The 16,461-nt window shown below is 46.2% G+C and overlaps 1 protein-coding gene across 3 annotated transcripts in view; it reads left to right on the top strand.

Moving 5' to 3' along the window:
• STPG1 (sperm tail PG-rich repeat containing 1) overlaps window positions 1-16,213 on the top strand; it is a 38,136-nt gene extending 21,923 nt beyond the window's left edge. For all 3 annotated transcript variants that reach the window (XM_077337622.1, XM_077337624.1, XM_077337623.1), the window contains exons 7-9: window positions 353-521; window positions 7,336-7,526; window positions 16,073-16,213. In XM_077337622.1, the coding sequence (XP_077193737.1) occupies window positions 353-521; window positions 7,336-7,526; window positions 16,073-16,149 (437 nt within the window). In that variant the 3' untranslated portion in view covers window positions 16,150-16,213. The remainder of the gene's footprint in view (window positions 1-352; window positions 522-7,335; window positions 7,527-16,072) is intronic.
• Window positions 16,214-16,461: the final 248 nt, after the last annotated feature.

Here is a 16,461-nt window from a genome sequence, read left to right as displayed (position 1 = left end):
ACACACACACAAATGCAGTGGATGTTTCAGAGCCCAGGGATCTTTGCGTCTGCAGAGAGCACCTGTTTGGAAACAATTGCCTCCATCATAGGAAGACACTTGGACTGGAACCTTCTAAACTTTTGTAGAACCTCCCATTGTTTTGTGATTGGTGCTGCCCTCAGCAGACACTTGGTTGTAGCACCACCACCTGTTCTTAAAATTCCAAGATGCACACACAGCTTCAACAAGACCGAGGAAGTCTGTTCAAAGTATCCACTGTACCCTAGTAGTTTATCATTAGAGGGCAATTGCAGCGCAAGATTGCATTGGCCAGTTGCGGTGACAGTTTCCGTATCTGTTTTAAATGTAGGTCATTACCAAATTAAAGACTCTTTTGTCCGGCAGTCACCTGCGGCGCTGGTGTCCTGCTTCAAGTCTACAACAACTCGTGAAACCAAAACAGAGTCCCTGAGCCCAGGGCCTGCAGCCTATCAGCCCATGGGGAGACACACTGCAGTACAGCGGAAGGTCCTTGGCATGTGAGTTCTCTGAGCTGTGTCAGTGACGTGAGCTAAAGTGTAACCGTGCCCCAAAGAGTTGGCACCAAGGCTCCTTTAAGAGAAAAAATATCTGGTCCTGGAAAAACTGGGGTGTTCTTATTCTAAGATACTAAGAATAACAGTGGAGGGAACATTTTAACTTGTTTAATCGTGGGGCAGAGACTTTTGTTGCATTACTTTAGACGAGAGCACCGTGTACGTTGAAGGCAGAGCCATGGTGGTATAGGGTTCAAAAAGTCGGATTAAGATCTGGCAGTCCAGGGTTCTGCTGTAGGAGCTCACTGGGTGATGCTGGGACTATCACTATCAGCCTATTCAACCTCCCACGGTTGCTGTAAGGATAAAATGGAAAGGAGAATGAGGTTGTAAACCACTTTGACTCTATGTTGGGGAGAAAAGTAGGCTATAAATAAATCTTAAAAGTAAATAATAAAAAGACAGGGGGTTTTGGGAGAGCAGGAAACATGAATCTGGGAACACAATGAATTGATTGATTAATTAATTAATTACGGCCTGCTCACTTTCCAAGAAGACAGAGGCAGCAAGGCTTTGGAAGGCTAGTCTGAACTGCAGTTATGTATGATCTGAACAGGAACTAAAAGTGGCTATTATTCTATGTGGAGATGACAGGAGGGGTCATATCTCTGTGCCCAACCTTTTTGGCATCCTCGGGCACCCTTAGAATTCTGACTCAACATGTTGGGTGTAGCCTAAAGTGGCTGCTGCAAAATGGCTCTTGGAGCTTACCGTGAAGATCCTTGTGCTGTGGTGGCAGCTGTTGCGAAACTAATGTTTTTACAAATCTACATAGCCAATCAAATCTTCCAATGGCCAATCAGAAACCGTTGTGGAGCAAAAGCCCCTCTTGGTCCACATACTTTCTAAAAATCCTTGGTAGACACCAGGGCCTATTCTGCACACAATAGATAATGCACTTTCAATGCACTTTAGAAGTAGATTTTCCTGTTCCGCATAGGAAAATCCAGCTGCCAAAGCACATTGAAAGTGCATTATCCTATGAGCCCAGGAAAAGTGTTGGTGGGGAGCTTGGTGCCTACAGGCACAACGTTGGGCAACCCTGCTCTGTGGTGGAAGCATTAGAGCAGGAGTAGTCAAACTGGGGTCCTCCAGATGTCCATGGACTACAATTCCCATGAGCCCCTGCCATGCCCTGCCATGGACATCTGGAGGGCCACAGTTTGACTACCCCTGCCTTAGAGGGCTTTCAGTTCACTTCAGTTCAGTAGCAGGATCTCATCTCAGATGGGTAGGTCTGATGATGGCTGCTCAGTAATGAGGGAAAGGGACCCTGCTCATTCTCAGAGGCACTTTCCATTATAACTACATATGAGTTTACCAACCTCCAGGTGAGGCCTGGAGAATGCCAAGAGTTACAGCTGAACTCCAGTTTATACACATAGTTTCCATCTCCATAACTGAGCTGCAATGTGGGAGCAGCGGAAGGTTAAAAAAAAAAGATCACGGAGCCGGACCTGCAGGGGTCCCATCTGCATTATGGCAAGTAAGAAAGTGAATATCTATTTTCATTCTGTAAGGAGCCTGACTTCCCTGGTCATGCACAAACGCACACACACCCCTTCATTCTGAGGCCTAATAAATCTAACTATCTGTCAGTTACTCAACCAAGCCATTTTTTTATGGCAACAGGTCCTGTAAACAGCCATGTTGGTTTATTTGAGATAAGATTACGATCTATCTCCCCTGCATTCCTGCCCCTGCACTCCTCATAGCTGGAGCCCTCTGCACGTGGTCAGGGGTATCTTTACTACATCACATGCCTTTTTCTAAATACAGGTCTTTGTGGAGGAAGAGGGAGGGGGAACTGGCACTGGCTTAGCATGTAATAAACCAACATGACTTAGGGAAGATGTAAATCAAACCTGACGGGGCAAAGGAACATCCATCTGTGTTGGCAGAAAATGCCAGACCTATCAGCCCTGTGGAGGCTAATCCGTCTCCCATTTATGTCAAGGTGATTAATGCCTCTGGGGCCAAAGCTGCAGCTGGTGCAAAGCCATCAACTCCAATAGGAAGGCGAGACCAGTTTGCTCCAGATGAGCCTTAGTCCCATGGATTTCAATGCGGTCCCTTCCAGTTTATTCTCACCAAAGTCCCCAGCTGCACCTCTCAGCCGGAACAGGACTAGACTGATCAGAGAATGCTCGGCCTGTTGTCAGTATTCCCTATTGACTCGGTGGGGTTTGGTGTTAGGGGTATTGCAGAAATTTAGGAACAAAAACTAAGAGAGACTGATAAGCAGACATTTCCCTTATCCACCCAAAAGGTACTGACGGCAGAGCTGAATTTAAGCAAAAGCTAAGTAGTGGAAGAAGAGATTTTTTTTTATACCCCGCTTTGCACTATCTGAAGCAGTCCCAAAGAGGCTTACAAGCACATTTCCCTTCCTTTCCCCACAATAGACACCCTGTGAGGTAGGCAGGGGTAAGAGAGCTCTAAGAAAACTGCTATGTAAGAACCGCTCTAAGAGAACTGTGACAGCCCAAGGTCACCCAGATGGCTGCATGTGGAGAAGTGGGGAATCAAACCCGGTTCTCCCGATTAGAGTCCCCTGCTCTTTAGCCCCACTACACCACATTGGCTCTTAGTATGGTACATGTGCTGCCTGTCATAGTGGTATGCACACTGTGTTCCTAGGAAGAAGAGTAGGTTTTTATACTCTGCTTTTCTCTACCCTTGAGGAGTCTCAAGTGACTTACAAGCACATTCCTTTCTCCCCACAACAGGACCTAGAGAGATAGGTGGGGCTGAGGACATTCTATGATAGTTGTGACTCATCCAAGGTTATCCAGCTGGCTGCATATGAAGCAGTGAGGAAGCAAACCCAGTTCTCCTGAGTAGAGTTTGCTGCTTTTAACTACTACACCATGCTGGCTCCAGGGATCCTTGGAAGCTTCCCGAGGGCATCCTCAATATAAGGCAATTTACTGCAGTGCATTTAGTTTTCTGAGGGCCCAGCAGGACTATCCTGCCCCCCCCCCCCATGCAGAACGGAGAATACACCATATACACCATGGAACTCAGCGCTAAGCAGATGAAGGATATTAGGAACTATACTTTAGAATATGTCAAGGCAAATTCCTGACTGATAGGTCTGTTGAGAGCGATTAGCCACTTCAGCTAGAAAGGAGTCCTTGTCCTGAAGCTGCTAGTGGGGGTCAACCCGAGGGGGAAGCCTTTGCCTCCCTGCTTGTGGGCCTTCAGGGGCACTGGTTTGGCCACTATGGGCTAGGTCTGACTCAAGGCACTTTCTTTTGTGAAGTAGAAAGGTTCAGCAGGAGATGCATGGGGCATATAAAGCAGCATAGACATTTATAAGTAGGACAATCCCTGCCTCACCCCTGTAATACTTCAACGAATCATAATTATTCTAAGGGAGCATCTGTGAAGCCATAACTCAAGTGACAAGCCCACAGCAGAAATGCATTCAGTGCCACTTGTAACCCAGATGTAACCTTCTAAGCAGTTGGCTTAGTGGGCAATCTCCTGTTCTAGCTTATGGTGGAAACCATTTTTGAACAGCTCCAGGTAACAAAAGAGTGACTGAACTGTGAAGCAGCCCTCACCTTTTCTTGGAGCTCTGCACAAGCATTGATTGGTCTACCTGACTATTGGCCCAGGGATTTTTGGTACCCTAAATTAGGGTACCCAAGCTATCCACCCAGTCTGTGGGGAGGTAGGAAGACAGTGCCCACCATCTTTGTCCCTGGTAACTGGGCAACAGCAGCTAGCTTCCTCATTCCCCTGTGTCTACTCTCCTTACTGCCTGCACTGTGGGGAGAGGCTGCTGGCTCTCCTTGATCCCCCTAATAGACAAGGCAGAGGTGAGGAGGAAGAGGGCCAGGACTGTCCTAGCCCCAGCAGGGAGGAATGAATGAATGAATGAATGAATGAATGAAGGAAGGAAGGAAGGAAGGAAGGAAGGAAGGAAGGAAGGAAGGGCTTCCTAATGGCCATCCACTTTGCCAGGGCTGCCTCCCAGGACAGATCCCAATATGGGAGGGGGGTGGTTCAACAGGGCTGGTTCAATCATTTAGGGCTGCCCAGTGGACCCCTGTTCAGGAAGCCACTTCCCTTCCCCTTGTCAAAGCCAATAAATGGACAAAATAAAACATCAAACAAAAGGTGTAGTAGTTACATGTTCTAACACTTTGGACTTAGCCTTTGTGACCCAAGGGCATGTCTGGTTGAAAATACACCTCAAAACTCTGTGGTGCAGGGGAGACGACTGAAGATGGCACCGTGCTAGCCCGTTCTGTAACGAGCTCTCGAGCCAAGCAGAGGGCCGGGAACAGAGGCACCTGGCAGACCTGAGCGGGATGCGAAAATCTCACTCGCTGGTTGCCCCAGGGACCGGGAACGGCATCCTGAGGGTCCTACAGATCCGCGGAGAGTAAGTTCCCTGGATCACCGCTGCCTGTGCTCGAGGCCATAATGGCGTACTTGTAAACAATTTTCCAAGCTTGAAACGACCAGCCACATAAAATCCTGCATTTCCCCAGATTATCTCTTTCCAGCTTAAGAGCCGAAGTCTGATGAATCAACAACGCAAAGGCTGTGAGTTTTCTGTTTGCTTTCCTCTTTTTTGAAGCTGGGCACTAGCCCCCCTTCTTCCCCCCTAACCAATTTACAAGGGAATTCTTTCTTCTGACGGGAGGCAAGCCAGATAAATGCACTCATTAAAACAAACAAAAGAAAGAATTTAAGAATTTGTTAAGGAGAGCTCCGCGGGAGATGTTGACAGAATACGGAGATCGACTAACTGATAATTCCTGATTGCCCGAACTCTCGCGAGACGCCCTGTCTGTGATCTGTGACTGTTTACGGCAATGGAAAATTTAACTAATGCACAGATGTTTCATTTGTTACACAAAGACAACTCAGAGATACTGAAAGTAGTCAAAAAGGTTGAAAAGGAAATACAAGATACCAAGAAAGAGCTCTGAGACAGAATCAACGGTTTGAAAAAAACAGCTGATGAAAACACAACTCAGCTGGCAACACACCAAACGAGAATCCAATGTCTGTAAGTTAATCAACAGGAGCGGGAGAGAGTTGTAGAAGATAAACCTGAAGCCCTGGAAGTAGAATCTAAAGCTAAGAGCGTAAAAATCAAAGACGTCTCGGAAGAATTTGGGAAAACAGACCTAAGGAAGGAAATCACCGAAAGCCTGGAAGACAGAGGAGGTAGAGATTCGGATTGACAAAGTATACAGAGTCTACTTAAAGGCGACTGCACACAAGAAGCAACCAAGAGACATCTTTGTGGGCTCTGACAGTAAGGCTGCAAGAAATACTCTACTCAAAAAACTTCAGGCGATGCTGCTGAGTTTGGTGGATCAAGAAGCACAAATATTTCAAGACCTGCCAGCAGATACATCATGGAAAAGAGCACAATTCCATCTTTTGCGACCACCTGAAGAATGTGAAGAACAGTGGAGCAATTACCTGGACTTCCTTAGGAAAGACAGCAGCAACCTTTAGGATAGGGCTAACATACAATGGGAACTGATTATATATTACTTAAGATAATAACAGATTATATTCTCATATGTATCAACAATTACTTTGCTAAGAAAGACAGCAGTAACTTTTAGGTTAGGACTAACATGCGATGGGAACCAAATATGTACTTTTTAAGATAATAACAGACTATACTCTTACATGTATCAACTATTATTTTGCTAGCTGGTTGTTTCTTTTTTCCTTTCATCTTTTTGTAAGCGCTTTATATACAATAAAAATAAATAATATATATATTTTTTAAAACTGTGGTGCACAGAGGGAACCCCTCCCCAGACAACTCAATGTGGAAAGTGGCCTGAAAGTAGAAAATCTGAAATCTACCTTTCTGTTTTAGAAGAGACCAATGAATGGTCTGTCCATAGATGTAGTTGAGGAGGCCCATGCTGGGTTCTTAATCCCCATGAACATAGGGCCCCAATTCAGACCAGGATTACGACATACCTAAGGCAGGAATTTAAGCACTTCCTGCTGCACTGTTTTCCTCGACAGGAAAATGATATGGGCCAGGTGAATAAGCCTTCTTTCCCCAAGGGCCACAGTCCTGATCGGAATTGGTTTGTGCATACATGAGAACTAAGTCCTGAGCTCAGCATTCCAGGTGCATGTCTGATGGACAGGACTTTTTTGTAGTCTTTTGGGGACATAAGGTCTTTGTCAGGTGTGAAGTAGAGGTCATAATCACTCAGAAGGGAATGCTTCCTGGTAAGTTTCAGGTGCACTGGCTTGCGAACCAATCTTTATCCTTCATTTCTATCCAGGGCCCATTTTGTACACATTGGATAATGTACTTTCAAACACTTTAGAAGTAGATTTTCCGGTTTTGCACAGGAAAATCCAGCTGCAAAAGCACATTGAGAGTGCATTATCCCTACATGTCCAGAATGAGTCCAGATCTGATAGACTGCAAAGCCACGTTTGTTCTTCCAGATGAAATTGCAACTGGAATACCTATCAAAGACATCCCCTCTTCTGATGTTGAAATACACCAGGGGACACTGCTATCTACAAAAACAGCTGGTTGCTTTCCATTAAGCCCACAACAACACCCTACTACAATTTGACATGATGCTTCTTGGGGAATCCCTAATCCACAGCAACACTCTAATATGAGATCATTGGTCTTAATTTAAGCACACTGACCACGGGCCATATAACCCAACCTGAAACTGCTTATGTTTCACTGAGAGCCAAAATTTGTTTGAACAGCATCTCTGTTTGCTTCTTCTAGGCGAAAGCACACCTTGAACTTCTCTGCTCCACCTGCCCCTCGTCCCAAAAGCCCCCCTGCCCCTGGACCTGGTCAGTACGAAATAGTAGACTTTAACGGGCCCAGCAAGCATTACATTTCCAGTGCTGTATTTGTCTCAAACACAGACCGTTGTTTCAGAGATAAATTCCACCAAGAACTACCTGGGCCAGGTAAGAGTATAATTATTTTTAAAGGCTTGCATGGCATTTACAAAGCAAGAGATCTCACATTCCTTCATTTAGCAATCTGAGGCTGAGAGAGGACTGAGGCAGATAGATGTCTATGGATCACCAGGGTGGGCACTTTGCTCCCCCAAACTCAAAGCTATTTCAGGTGACTGTAGGTTTTGAATGCCATTAAGAGGGTTGGGGCAGAACCCTTTCTTGTGTGTTCCCAATCCGAATCATGATTATGTCTCCTTGCATGTCTGTTTTGGGGCTGTCTCTCCAATTAAACTATCAATTTTAAAACAAATTCGGGGTGGGTCCAATGCGTCTCTGGGTGGCAATACCCCTGGGCCCTTCTGATCAACCTCAAAAAGTTCTAGCAACACATCTGTCTCCATCATTTAAAATAAATCAGATACCTTCCATTTGAAAAGAGGCTACGCCAAAAGCAAAGTGGAATTAGCTGGGGGTGGGTCTTAATAAAGGGAAAAAAGGGGAGCGGGTATCACCAAAAAAATATGCTTTTCTACCTTAAGAAGCTGATATTCACTTTGCAAGTTTATTCTTGCCAAATTTAAATGGTGTTGATGTGTATTATTTTAATTGTGCATTGTTTTATTGAAGCTGTACACCGCCCCGAGTCGGTCTACTGGGAGGGTGGTATATAAATGGAATAAATATAACAAATCACTCCAGCTTCATTAGTTCTGCCCAGTTACATTTTTAAAATGGGAACGTTAAAAACATGACACGAGGTGGGGAGAGCTTTAGACACACAAACAGGTTTGCAATGGCTATAGCAAAAAAAGAGAGAAAATAAAAAGTTGTATTTTTATTTATTTAATTTATTATATTTGAGGAAGCGATGTTTGTGTTGCTGTGGCAGCAGATTTATTTCATCCATTTGGTTTGTGACGAAGTAAAAAGGGCGGAGGGGGTGGCAGAGGAGAAGAAGGGTGACAAGCAGGTGACTCTGAGGCCTTGTAATGCTTGACTTGCCCCGCCGGGAAGTGTTTTTAATAGCTGGCTTCACTTTCTGTCAGATGCCCAAGGCTGCCTGCGTATTTATTTATTTCAGCTTTCTTAATTTAACCTGGAAACCGCCCTGTTCATCCAAGCACAGGGCAGGTGACAGGATGATGAAAGCAAAACACCTCTTCACACATTGCAGAGTACACAGGATGGATCTGAATTGCCACCCTTGAATGTTTCCACATTAGGAGACATACCTTCTTTTAGCCTTGCTTTGGATTTCGTTTGGATGCTGCGAGTCAACTCTGGTGCTGCCACAGTTGGGCTTTCCTCTCCATTTCCGAGGCTGAAATGTGCTACATGCTTTCCATAGTCTGATGGAGGCAGCCTCCCATCGTGCTTTTCTCCCTTTTCTGTTTCAAAATATGTGATTTTTGCAAAATGTACCTGCTCACACCTTTGTTTTTATTGCACCCCCTAATCACACCCCTCTGTGCCTTTGATCACCTCCCCCCTCCCTTGTCCCCAACGTGTCTTGAATATAATTTTATAAAAATGAACTCTGGGTTATAATGTTATAATGTTATAACACTGCTGTTCAAGACTGCTTTTTTTTTAAGCACTCCTTTTTTTAAAGCACCACCTTTTAAAAAAAGCACATTTTTCAGAATGGAGAGAGGAAGATGGAGGAAGGGAGGGGGAGAGAGGACAGTGATCAGGAAAGGGGCGTTCCCAAATGCCTCAAAATGGGGGAAACCAGATTGCATTGGGTGGCCCTGAATTAGACCCTGTTAGACCCTTCTTGAAGAGGTGAAATCCAGTTTCCTGAGGATTCCTTTTCTGTAGGGCAAGGGAGGGGGCAATTCAAGACTATGCCTGAAGAAGCAAGTTTTAGTGTGAAAACAGATAAAGAAGACAACCCTTTAAAAATGCAAATTTAAATGATAATGCGAGTTGTAGGTTCTCCTCAGTTCCAGTATGTGCAATGGCCAATTAGGCTAGGAACTACTATTGAGCCTGTTAGGGAAACACTTACTTACTACTCTTTCTTTCTTTCTTTCTTTCTTTCTTTCTTTCTTTCTTTCTTTCTTTCTTTCTTTCTTTCTTTCTTTCTTTCTTTCTTTCTTTCTTTCTTTCTTTCTTCTGATGCTCGGGAAGATTACATCACAACGAAATCACATGTGAAGGTTTTAAAAAAGATATAAAATATTACTAAATTCAATACAATTAAAATCTAAATGCAGAAATTCAGTCAATTGCCTAGTTCTACCTACTGGAAAAGGAGAAGTAAAGAGGCAGGAGTGACCTACTGGCCCTAGCTGACCTATAAATTGGGGGCTTTGACAAGGAGGCCAACAAAATTCAGATGTTGTTTTGGGACTCAACCCAAATAGTACCCCCTACCCCTGAAGTCCCCAACATGGTGCCCACGAACTCATTTCTTGGTGCCCACCAAGAGTTTCTAGACAGTGGGTAGAGCTAGGTTTGACTTTTGCTTACCAGGGCTTCTGATTGACTATTGGAGATTTGATTGGCAGTGTACATTTTTTAAAAACATTAGTCTGGCAGCAGTTGCCACCCCATCACGAGGATCTTCACTGTTTAGGTATGCCAGCCCACTGGTGGGACCTGGACTAAAGGGATCAGTTCCCCTGGAGAAAAAGCCTGCTTTGGAAGGTGGTCTCCATACAACACTAAGGGCCATTTCGCACGGCTTCAAAGTAGCACAATGGTTGCTATTTGGAAACGCTACTAATTTGCCATAACCCACGACGTCGTAGACAATCTGCAACAATCCTGAAACCAATCAGCAAAAAGCGCTTCGTTGTGGCGCTTTCAGGGGAATCCAGAAAAGTGGATTCACCCTCCGGATAGCGATACACTCCTGCAACCAATCTGCAACAGTAGCGTTAAAGACCTGTGCGTTACCATTGTTGCTGGTTCTTCAAAGTCCCTCCCCCTGGCTCTCTCCTCCAAACTTCCGGCGAAGCGATCGCCATTTTTTTTTCTCCGAGCGAGCGGGGATAAACGCACCGGCGAGCCTCTTTCTGTTTAGAGGCTTCCCTGGCTTCAGTCCTTCACCTTTAGTCACTAAGCACAAACCACTGAAAAGCCCGTTTGCTGAAATAAAGTCCCTTTATTTTTTACAAATAAATTCAGCCGAAAATCGGGCCCGTGAGAGGGGGGGGGATTTTTTTTTTATCACTCGAGGCAGCGTGCAAACGATCATACAATCAAGCGACAGCTCACATTAGGCAGCTGGATGGGTCTCTCCGTAGCAACGAATCTACCTAGATTCGTTGCTATGGGTTGTTTTTTTTTTTTTTAAAACCTTTCTTAAAGGGAAAGGGGCTGTTTGGGAGCATGCTAACGGCTGCCCATTGGCTGCTTGACGGCCAGGGGCGGGATGAGCTTGGCAATAGCGCTTCCTTTCTAGCGATTTCTGCCGAGACCGGAAGCCTGTGGGAAACGCTACAAAACGCAACTGATTCCACTACAAAGGCAGGTATGCATAACGACGAATTCCACTATTTTAAATGGCGATTTTTCATTCCGCAAACAATTTGCAACAAAGATCCCTGTGCGAAAAGGCCCTAAGGTTCCTCCCTGCCCTAAATGCCACCCCCTCCAGGCTCTACCCACAAAGTTTCCAGGATTTCCTAAACCAGAGCTGATGACCTATCACTGTGCGACTGAAGGAAAGTTGTGGTGGCCATTTTATGGCTTGCTTTGCCTCCTGCAGTAGCCATTTTGTGACAGCTGTTGTGACTATGTCCACCATGCCGAGTCAGAATTCTAAAGGTGCATGGAGGCTCAAAAAAAAAAAAAAAAGGTTGGGGATCACTGTCCTACTGACATCACATCCCCTCTGAGCTTACTCTTCCTCAAATTCTGCCCACCCTGGGCACCACTCCGAAATCCCGAGGAATTTCCCAAGCCAGAGCTGGCAGCTCTATGGCCATGAGTAACATGATCTAGTGACTAGGAATTATTAGAGGAAATAAGCACTACAGGAAATACAAATCTAAGCTCTCCTGACAGATTAATGTAGGGATAGAAGCCCAGAAATATCAACGGGGCCCATTATTTACAGTTTGCTGATGGCTTGATTCGTCAGTAGGATTCATACCTTTGCTGAGCATGCTGGATGGCTGGGTACACGTGCCAGCAGGGCAGCCAGGTGCAAAGGCCAGCACTCCTGTAGCTTTGTCCAAGATGCCAAAAACAAAATCAAAGAAAATCTTCAGAGGAAAAGAACTGAACATCCCAGGGAGCAGAGGGATCTTGTTCTGGCTCTCGAATTCAGACTGCCTTCTCTTCCCACTTTTTTGGGGTCCATCTTACTATTATCGTCACTCCATGCTTCCTGAGCCATGCCCTCATGTTGAAAGAGGCTTAGGGGGTGTTCCCTGAGGGCACCTATTTCCAAGAACACCAGTGGGGTCTGTAAACCACACCCCATATCCTGTGCACCAGCTGCATGTCTTGCAGTTTCCCTTCTCAGTTCAGTTCATGGCTATATCATGTATGGAGAAAGGGGTCCCCTCCCACCTTCATGACCTGAAATGATCCATAGGGATGTGCGTGTGAGTGATTTTGGTCTTTTTGGGGAAACCAATATGTTTGTGCTTCTGCAGGGCTGCTGCTGGTCAGAAGACCAGCACAGGGCAAGGCTTAAACCTCCTTCCTCATACTTACCACAGTTTTGATGTGAACTGGGCACCACACGTGCAGGAACTGAGGAGAACCTATCATGCTTGTGTGAGAGTGACACACAGCACAGGAGCAAGGGGGCCCAGGCCCTACTGTACTCCATAATGTGTGAGCTGGAGTCAGAATTAAAGGAGACAGGCAGGATGCAGGATCAGTCAAAGAGACAAGACACCGGGGGACTTGTGCTCTGGAAATAGGGTTGCCAAGTCCAGGTTGGAAATTTCCTGGAGATTTAGGCATGGAGCCAGGAGAGGACGGACCTCAGTGGGATGCAGTGCCATAGATTCCCCCCTCCAAAGCATCTGTTTTCTCCAGGGGAACTGATTTCTGTAGCCTGGAGATGAGCTGAAATTCTGGGGTATCCCCAGGTCCCACCTGGAGGATGGCATCCCTACTTTCCAGAGTCCCCCTCCTCCCCAAAAAGGTGGTTTCAGGCATGTGATACCTGCCCTTGGAACACAGAATGGTTTCATGTAGGGCTGTCAGTATTAGCTTGGGAAATTCTGTGAGACACAAGGCCCTTGCCTAGGGAGACCAGAGTCTGGCGAATCTGAATGGAGTCTGATGAGGTGAAAACAAATTAAAGATTTAAATGAATGAAGAAATTAAAGACGAGAAAGCAAGTGAAAGGCAGGGAAAAGGGTAAATAAATCTTTGTTTCCCTTACATCCCATAGAAGTAATTGGAACACCATGCAAATAGCTTTTTAAGTTGTTGATGATAATTTCCCAATTTATAAAACTGTGTGCCTGCCAGCTCTTTCCCGACAATGATCTGGGTTAGCAACTGTATTCCCCCCCCCCCCCCACACGCAACATCACATCCAGAAGAGAGATCAGCAGAAAATATATCTCACGTTTATTCCAAGGAGCAGGGCCTGATGCAAGCTGCTCTGGGTATAATTTGAAATTTGCCACTCACTTGCAAACTCACTTGCCTAAACGTGGTCCAATGCTAAATTCTGGTGGACACCCAAGAGGCTGTTCACATGTTATAAAGTCCACATGATGGGTGTGTGGAGTCAGATGCTTGCCTGGAGTCCCCCAAGGGGAACTGAATTCCCAGTTGCGCAAAGGCCCAACACACATTGGAACCAGGACACTCAAGGAGATGTTGCAGCATGCTGTGATGGTTAAGAGTGGCGGATTGTAATCTGGAGAACTGGGTTTGATTCCCCACTCCTCTACACACAGCCAGCTGGGTGACCTTGGGCCAGTCACAGTTCTCTCAGAGCTCTCTCAGCCCCACTTATCACAGGGTGTCTGTTGTGGGGAGAGGAAGGGAAGGTGATTGTAAGCCACTTTGAGACTCCTATGGGGAGAGAAAAGCAGGATATAAAAAACCAGCTCTACTCCTTCTGGCTCTCCACCACTACTTTCCCGACCCACAATGCCCCTATGCATAAGAAGGAGTGGGGGGAATAGACCAGCAATCTAGACATAAATTGAAAAAAGCCAAAGGGGGTAGCTTTAGACCTGTTGGTTCAAAGCCAATAAAATATGGACAGAACAGTTATTCTTTCTCAACCTAACCTACCTCTCAGGACTATTGTGAAGATAAAAGGTAGAAAATAATGTAAGATGCTCTGGGTCCCCTATTGGGGAGAAAAAGCAAGGTATAAATTAAACAAACAAATAACTTGTAAAATGCTTCCCAGAAGACCAAATATAATGTCTTTGATGGTGATTTGTTATATCATAACTAACAAGGCTACATATATAATAAACAAACATCCCAGTGTCAAAACAAGTCCCAAAACCATGTCCATGTACCATAATGGCCTCAGTAAAGCCTTTATATAATATTCACAGGGGGAAATTATTGTCTAGAAATAGAGACAGACTGTGAGAGTCTCACTGGACTGTGTCTAAACCAATATTCATTTACAGGCTGATTTTCAGTAACCTGTAAAAGACAACAGAAACGACGCTTCTGCTAGTTTTTTAAAAAACAACAATGGATTTTGTTTTTAATGCATTGCTGTTTTAAACATGGCAAGGACGGCTCCAGTAAGATGAAAGGACTGCAAATTACAGGGGGGGGGGGTGGCAGCGGCACAGAGACAGACTGACACCCTTCTGAAAACAGCCCTCGGGGGCCTAAGGAGAGGCTGAGGCTCCATTGCCAGGCACCTGCTTTGAATGCAGATTGAGCTGCCGGCACTGGGTCCTAGAGGGACTAAATTCCAGGAGCTCCGACTGCTTATACGACTTTTCCCATCTGATCTTTGGTTTGGATCTGGGCAGCGTGAGGGGGCCCCAGAGGGAATCTTTGTCTGGGGGCCTGGCTGCAGCTGCTCAGGGCAATTATCCTGCTCGTGGAAGGACCCGGGTTCATTATCTGGTATCTGTAATTAAGGACTTTCAAAGAGCAGGTGCTGGGAGAAAGTGCAAAGGAATTCCCACCAGCCAGGACAGACAGCGTCGGTCACTGGACTGACTGGGCACGAGGCAGATTTGGATTGAAGTGCATGGCTGTTTTCGGACGACAGCTCTGCTAGGCAGGAAGGGATAAGAGCGGAGCCTGCCAGCCCTGCCTTGGAGTCCAAAAGACCCTTGCAAAACTAAAGCCTGCCAGATTGCCCAGAATAAAGAGCACTGGTGTCATCCAGGGATAGGAGGGTCAGACTAGGATTGTCAGCATGTAGTTGGCAACTGGTGGTGGAAGACTCACTTGTGTGTGTTTGGGGAGGGTCTTGCCAATCACGTTGTGACATCACTGTAGAGTCGCCAGCTGTGGATTGGGAAATACCTGGGGATTTAGCGGGTGGAGCTGGGAGTGGGTGGGATTGGGGGGTGGACCTCAATGGAGTATAATGCTAAGGGGTCCACCCTCCAGATTTTCTCCAGGGGAAACTCATCTCCGTTGCCTGGAGATCAGCTGTTATTTCAGGAGATCCCCAGGTCCCACCCGTGGACTGGCATCCCTACCTGGCTGTGTGCTGATGTCACTTTAGGTCATGCCTGAAGTGACACCATCATGTCACTAGCAATGTTCTGACATTAGTCCAAAACTCTTTAGTTTAACTAGGGATGCCAGCTTCAGGTGGGACTTAGGCATCCTTCGGAATTACAGCTCCTGGAGCATGGCTTCCCCCTCTCTGTCAGAGAGAGCAGAATCCCAGCCAGGGATGCAACTCCACTTCACATCTTGGGGGAGAGAGAACTATCACGGGTGGTTCGGGGTGCCAGCCTCCAGGGAGGACCTGGGGATTTCCATGAGTGACAGCTCCACTGCAGACTACAGAGATCAGTCTCCCCTGGAGATGTTCTAGATGCTTTAGAGGGTGGACTCTGTAGCATTGTAGCCCACTGCGATCCCTGTCCTCCCCAGGTTCCATGGCAAAATCTCCAGGAGTTTCCTGACCTAGATCTGACAACTCCACCTGCCCCCCCATCACCTGCTGTTGGCCAGAGGGGACCTAGGCAACCCTAAGTTTACCTGAAGCAGGAGACCTGGCTTCCCTAGGTCACACTAGGATCTGTGAGGCTCATGTTCAAATGCAGACTCTGCCATGGAAACTCACTGGTATCCCCCCCTTTCCTGGCTCATTACACTAGGGTTGGTTGCCAACCTTCAAGCAGACCTCTAGGCCCCACCTGGAGGTTGGCAATCCCGCTTGCAGTGCTGCCCTGTGATGGGACTATGACTTTGAATTCTGAGAACCTGAGCGTGAGCTCCTCTGCTTTTTCTAAGCAATTTCTTATGGTGGAGAGTGGCATGGCTCTTCCAGGCAATATGTGAGGTGGTGCAACCATGCTTGTGTATTCAGAATAGTGAAAAGCAGCCATTTGTGTTACAAAAAGCTCAGCTTGAGACCAACACTAAAGCCTTTCGTGCCCGATTTTTGTTTTCCATCGTAGGGGCGTATGACTTGCCAGTACCCCAGAAGCAGTCCTTCATCTACAACACCGATAAGAAATGGGTGCCCGTACTTTGATGCAGAAGACCTGTCAAGGATTTCTTTTACCTGTAATCCGACAATGCAAAAAAATAACAACCTATCCATTTGGGATCCTGTATTTTTAGTGGATCACCGAGTCATCCCTTGCTTCATTTCTGCTGGCCAGCCAACAGGAGAAGCTGTTCTCAACCAGGAACAGCCCTAAATGCTTCTGCCTGCCCTCCTGGTCTGCACATGGAGGTCCAGCCCTGGCCTCTTCATTTACAAATCTCTTAAAGCAACTGGCTTGCCTCTGGATTAGAGGTTGGGGAGGTCTTGGACCAAAACTAAGATGGGGAAGGGGGGGGG

This window comes from Paroedura picta, chromosome 5, assembly GCF_049243985.1.
Source record: "Paroedura picta isolate Pp20150507F chromosome 5, Ppicta_v3.0, whole genome shotgun sequence".
In the NCBI taxonomy this organism is placed as follows: Eukaryota; Metazoa; Chordata; class Lepidosauria; order Squamata; family Gekkonidae; genus Paroedura; species Paroedura picta.
This window is presented reverse-complemented; position numbering and strand designations above follow the sequence as displayed.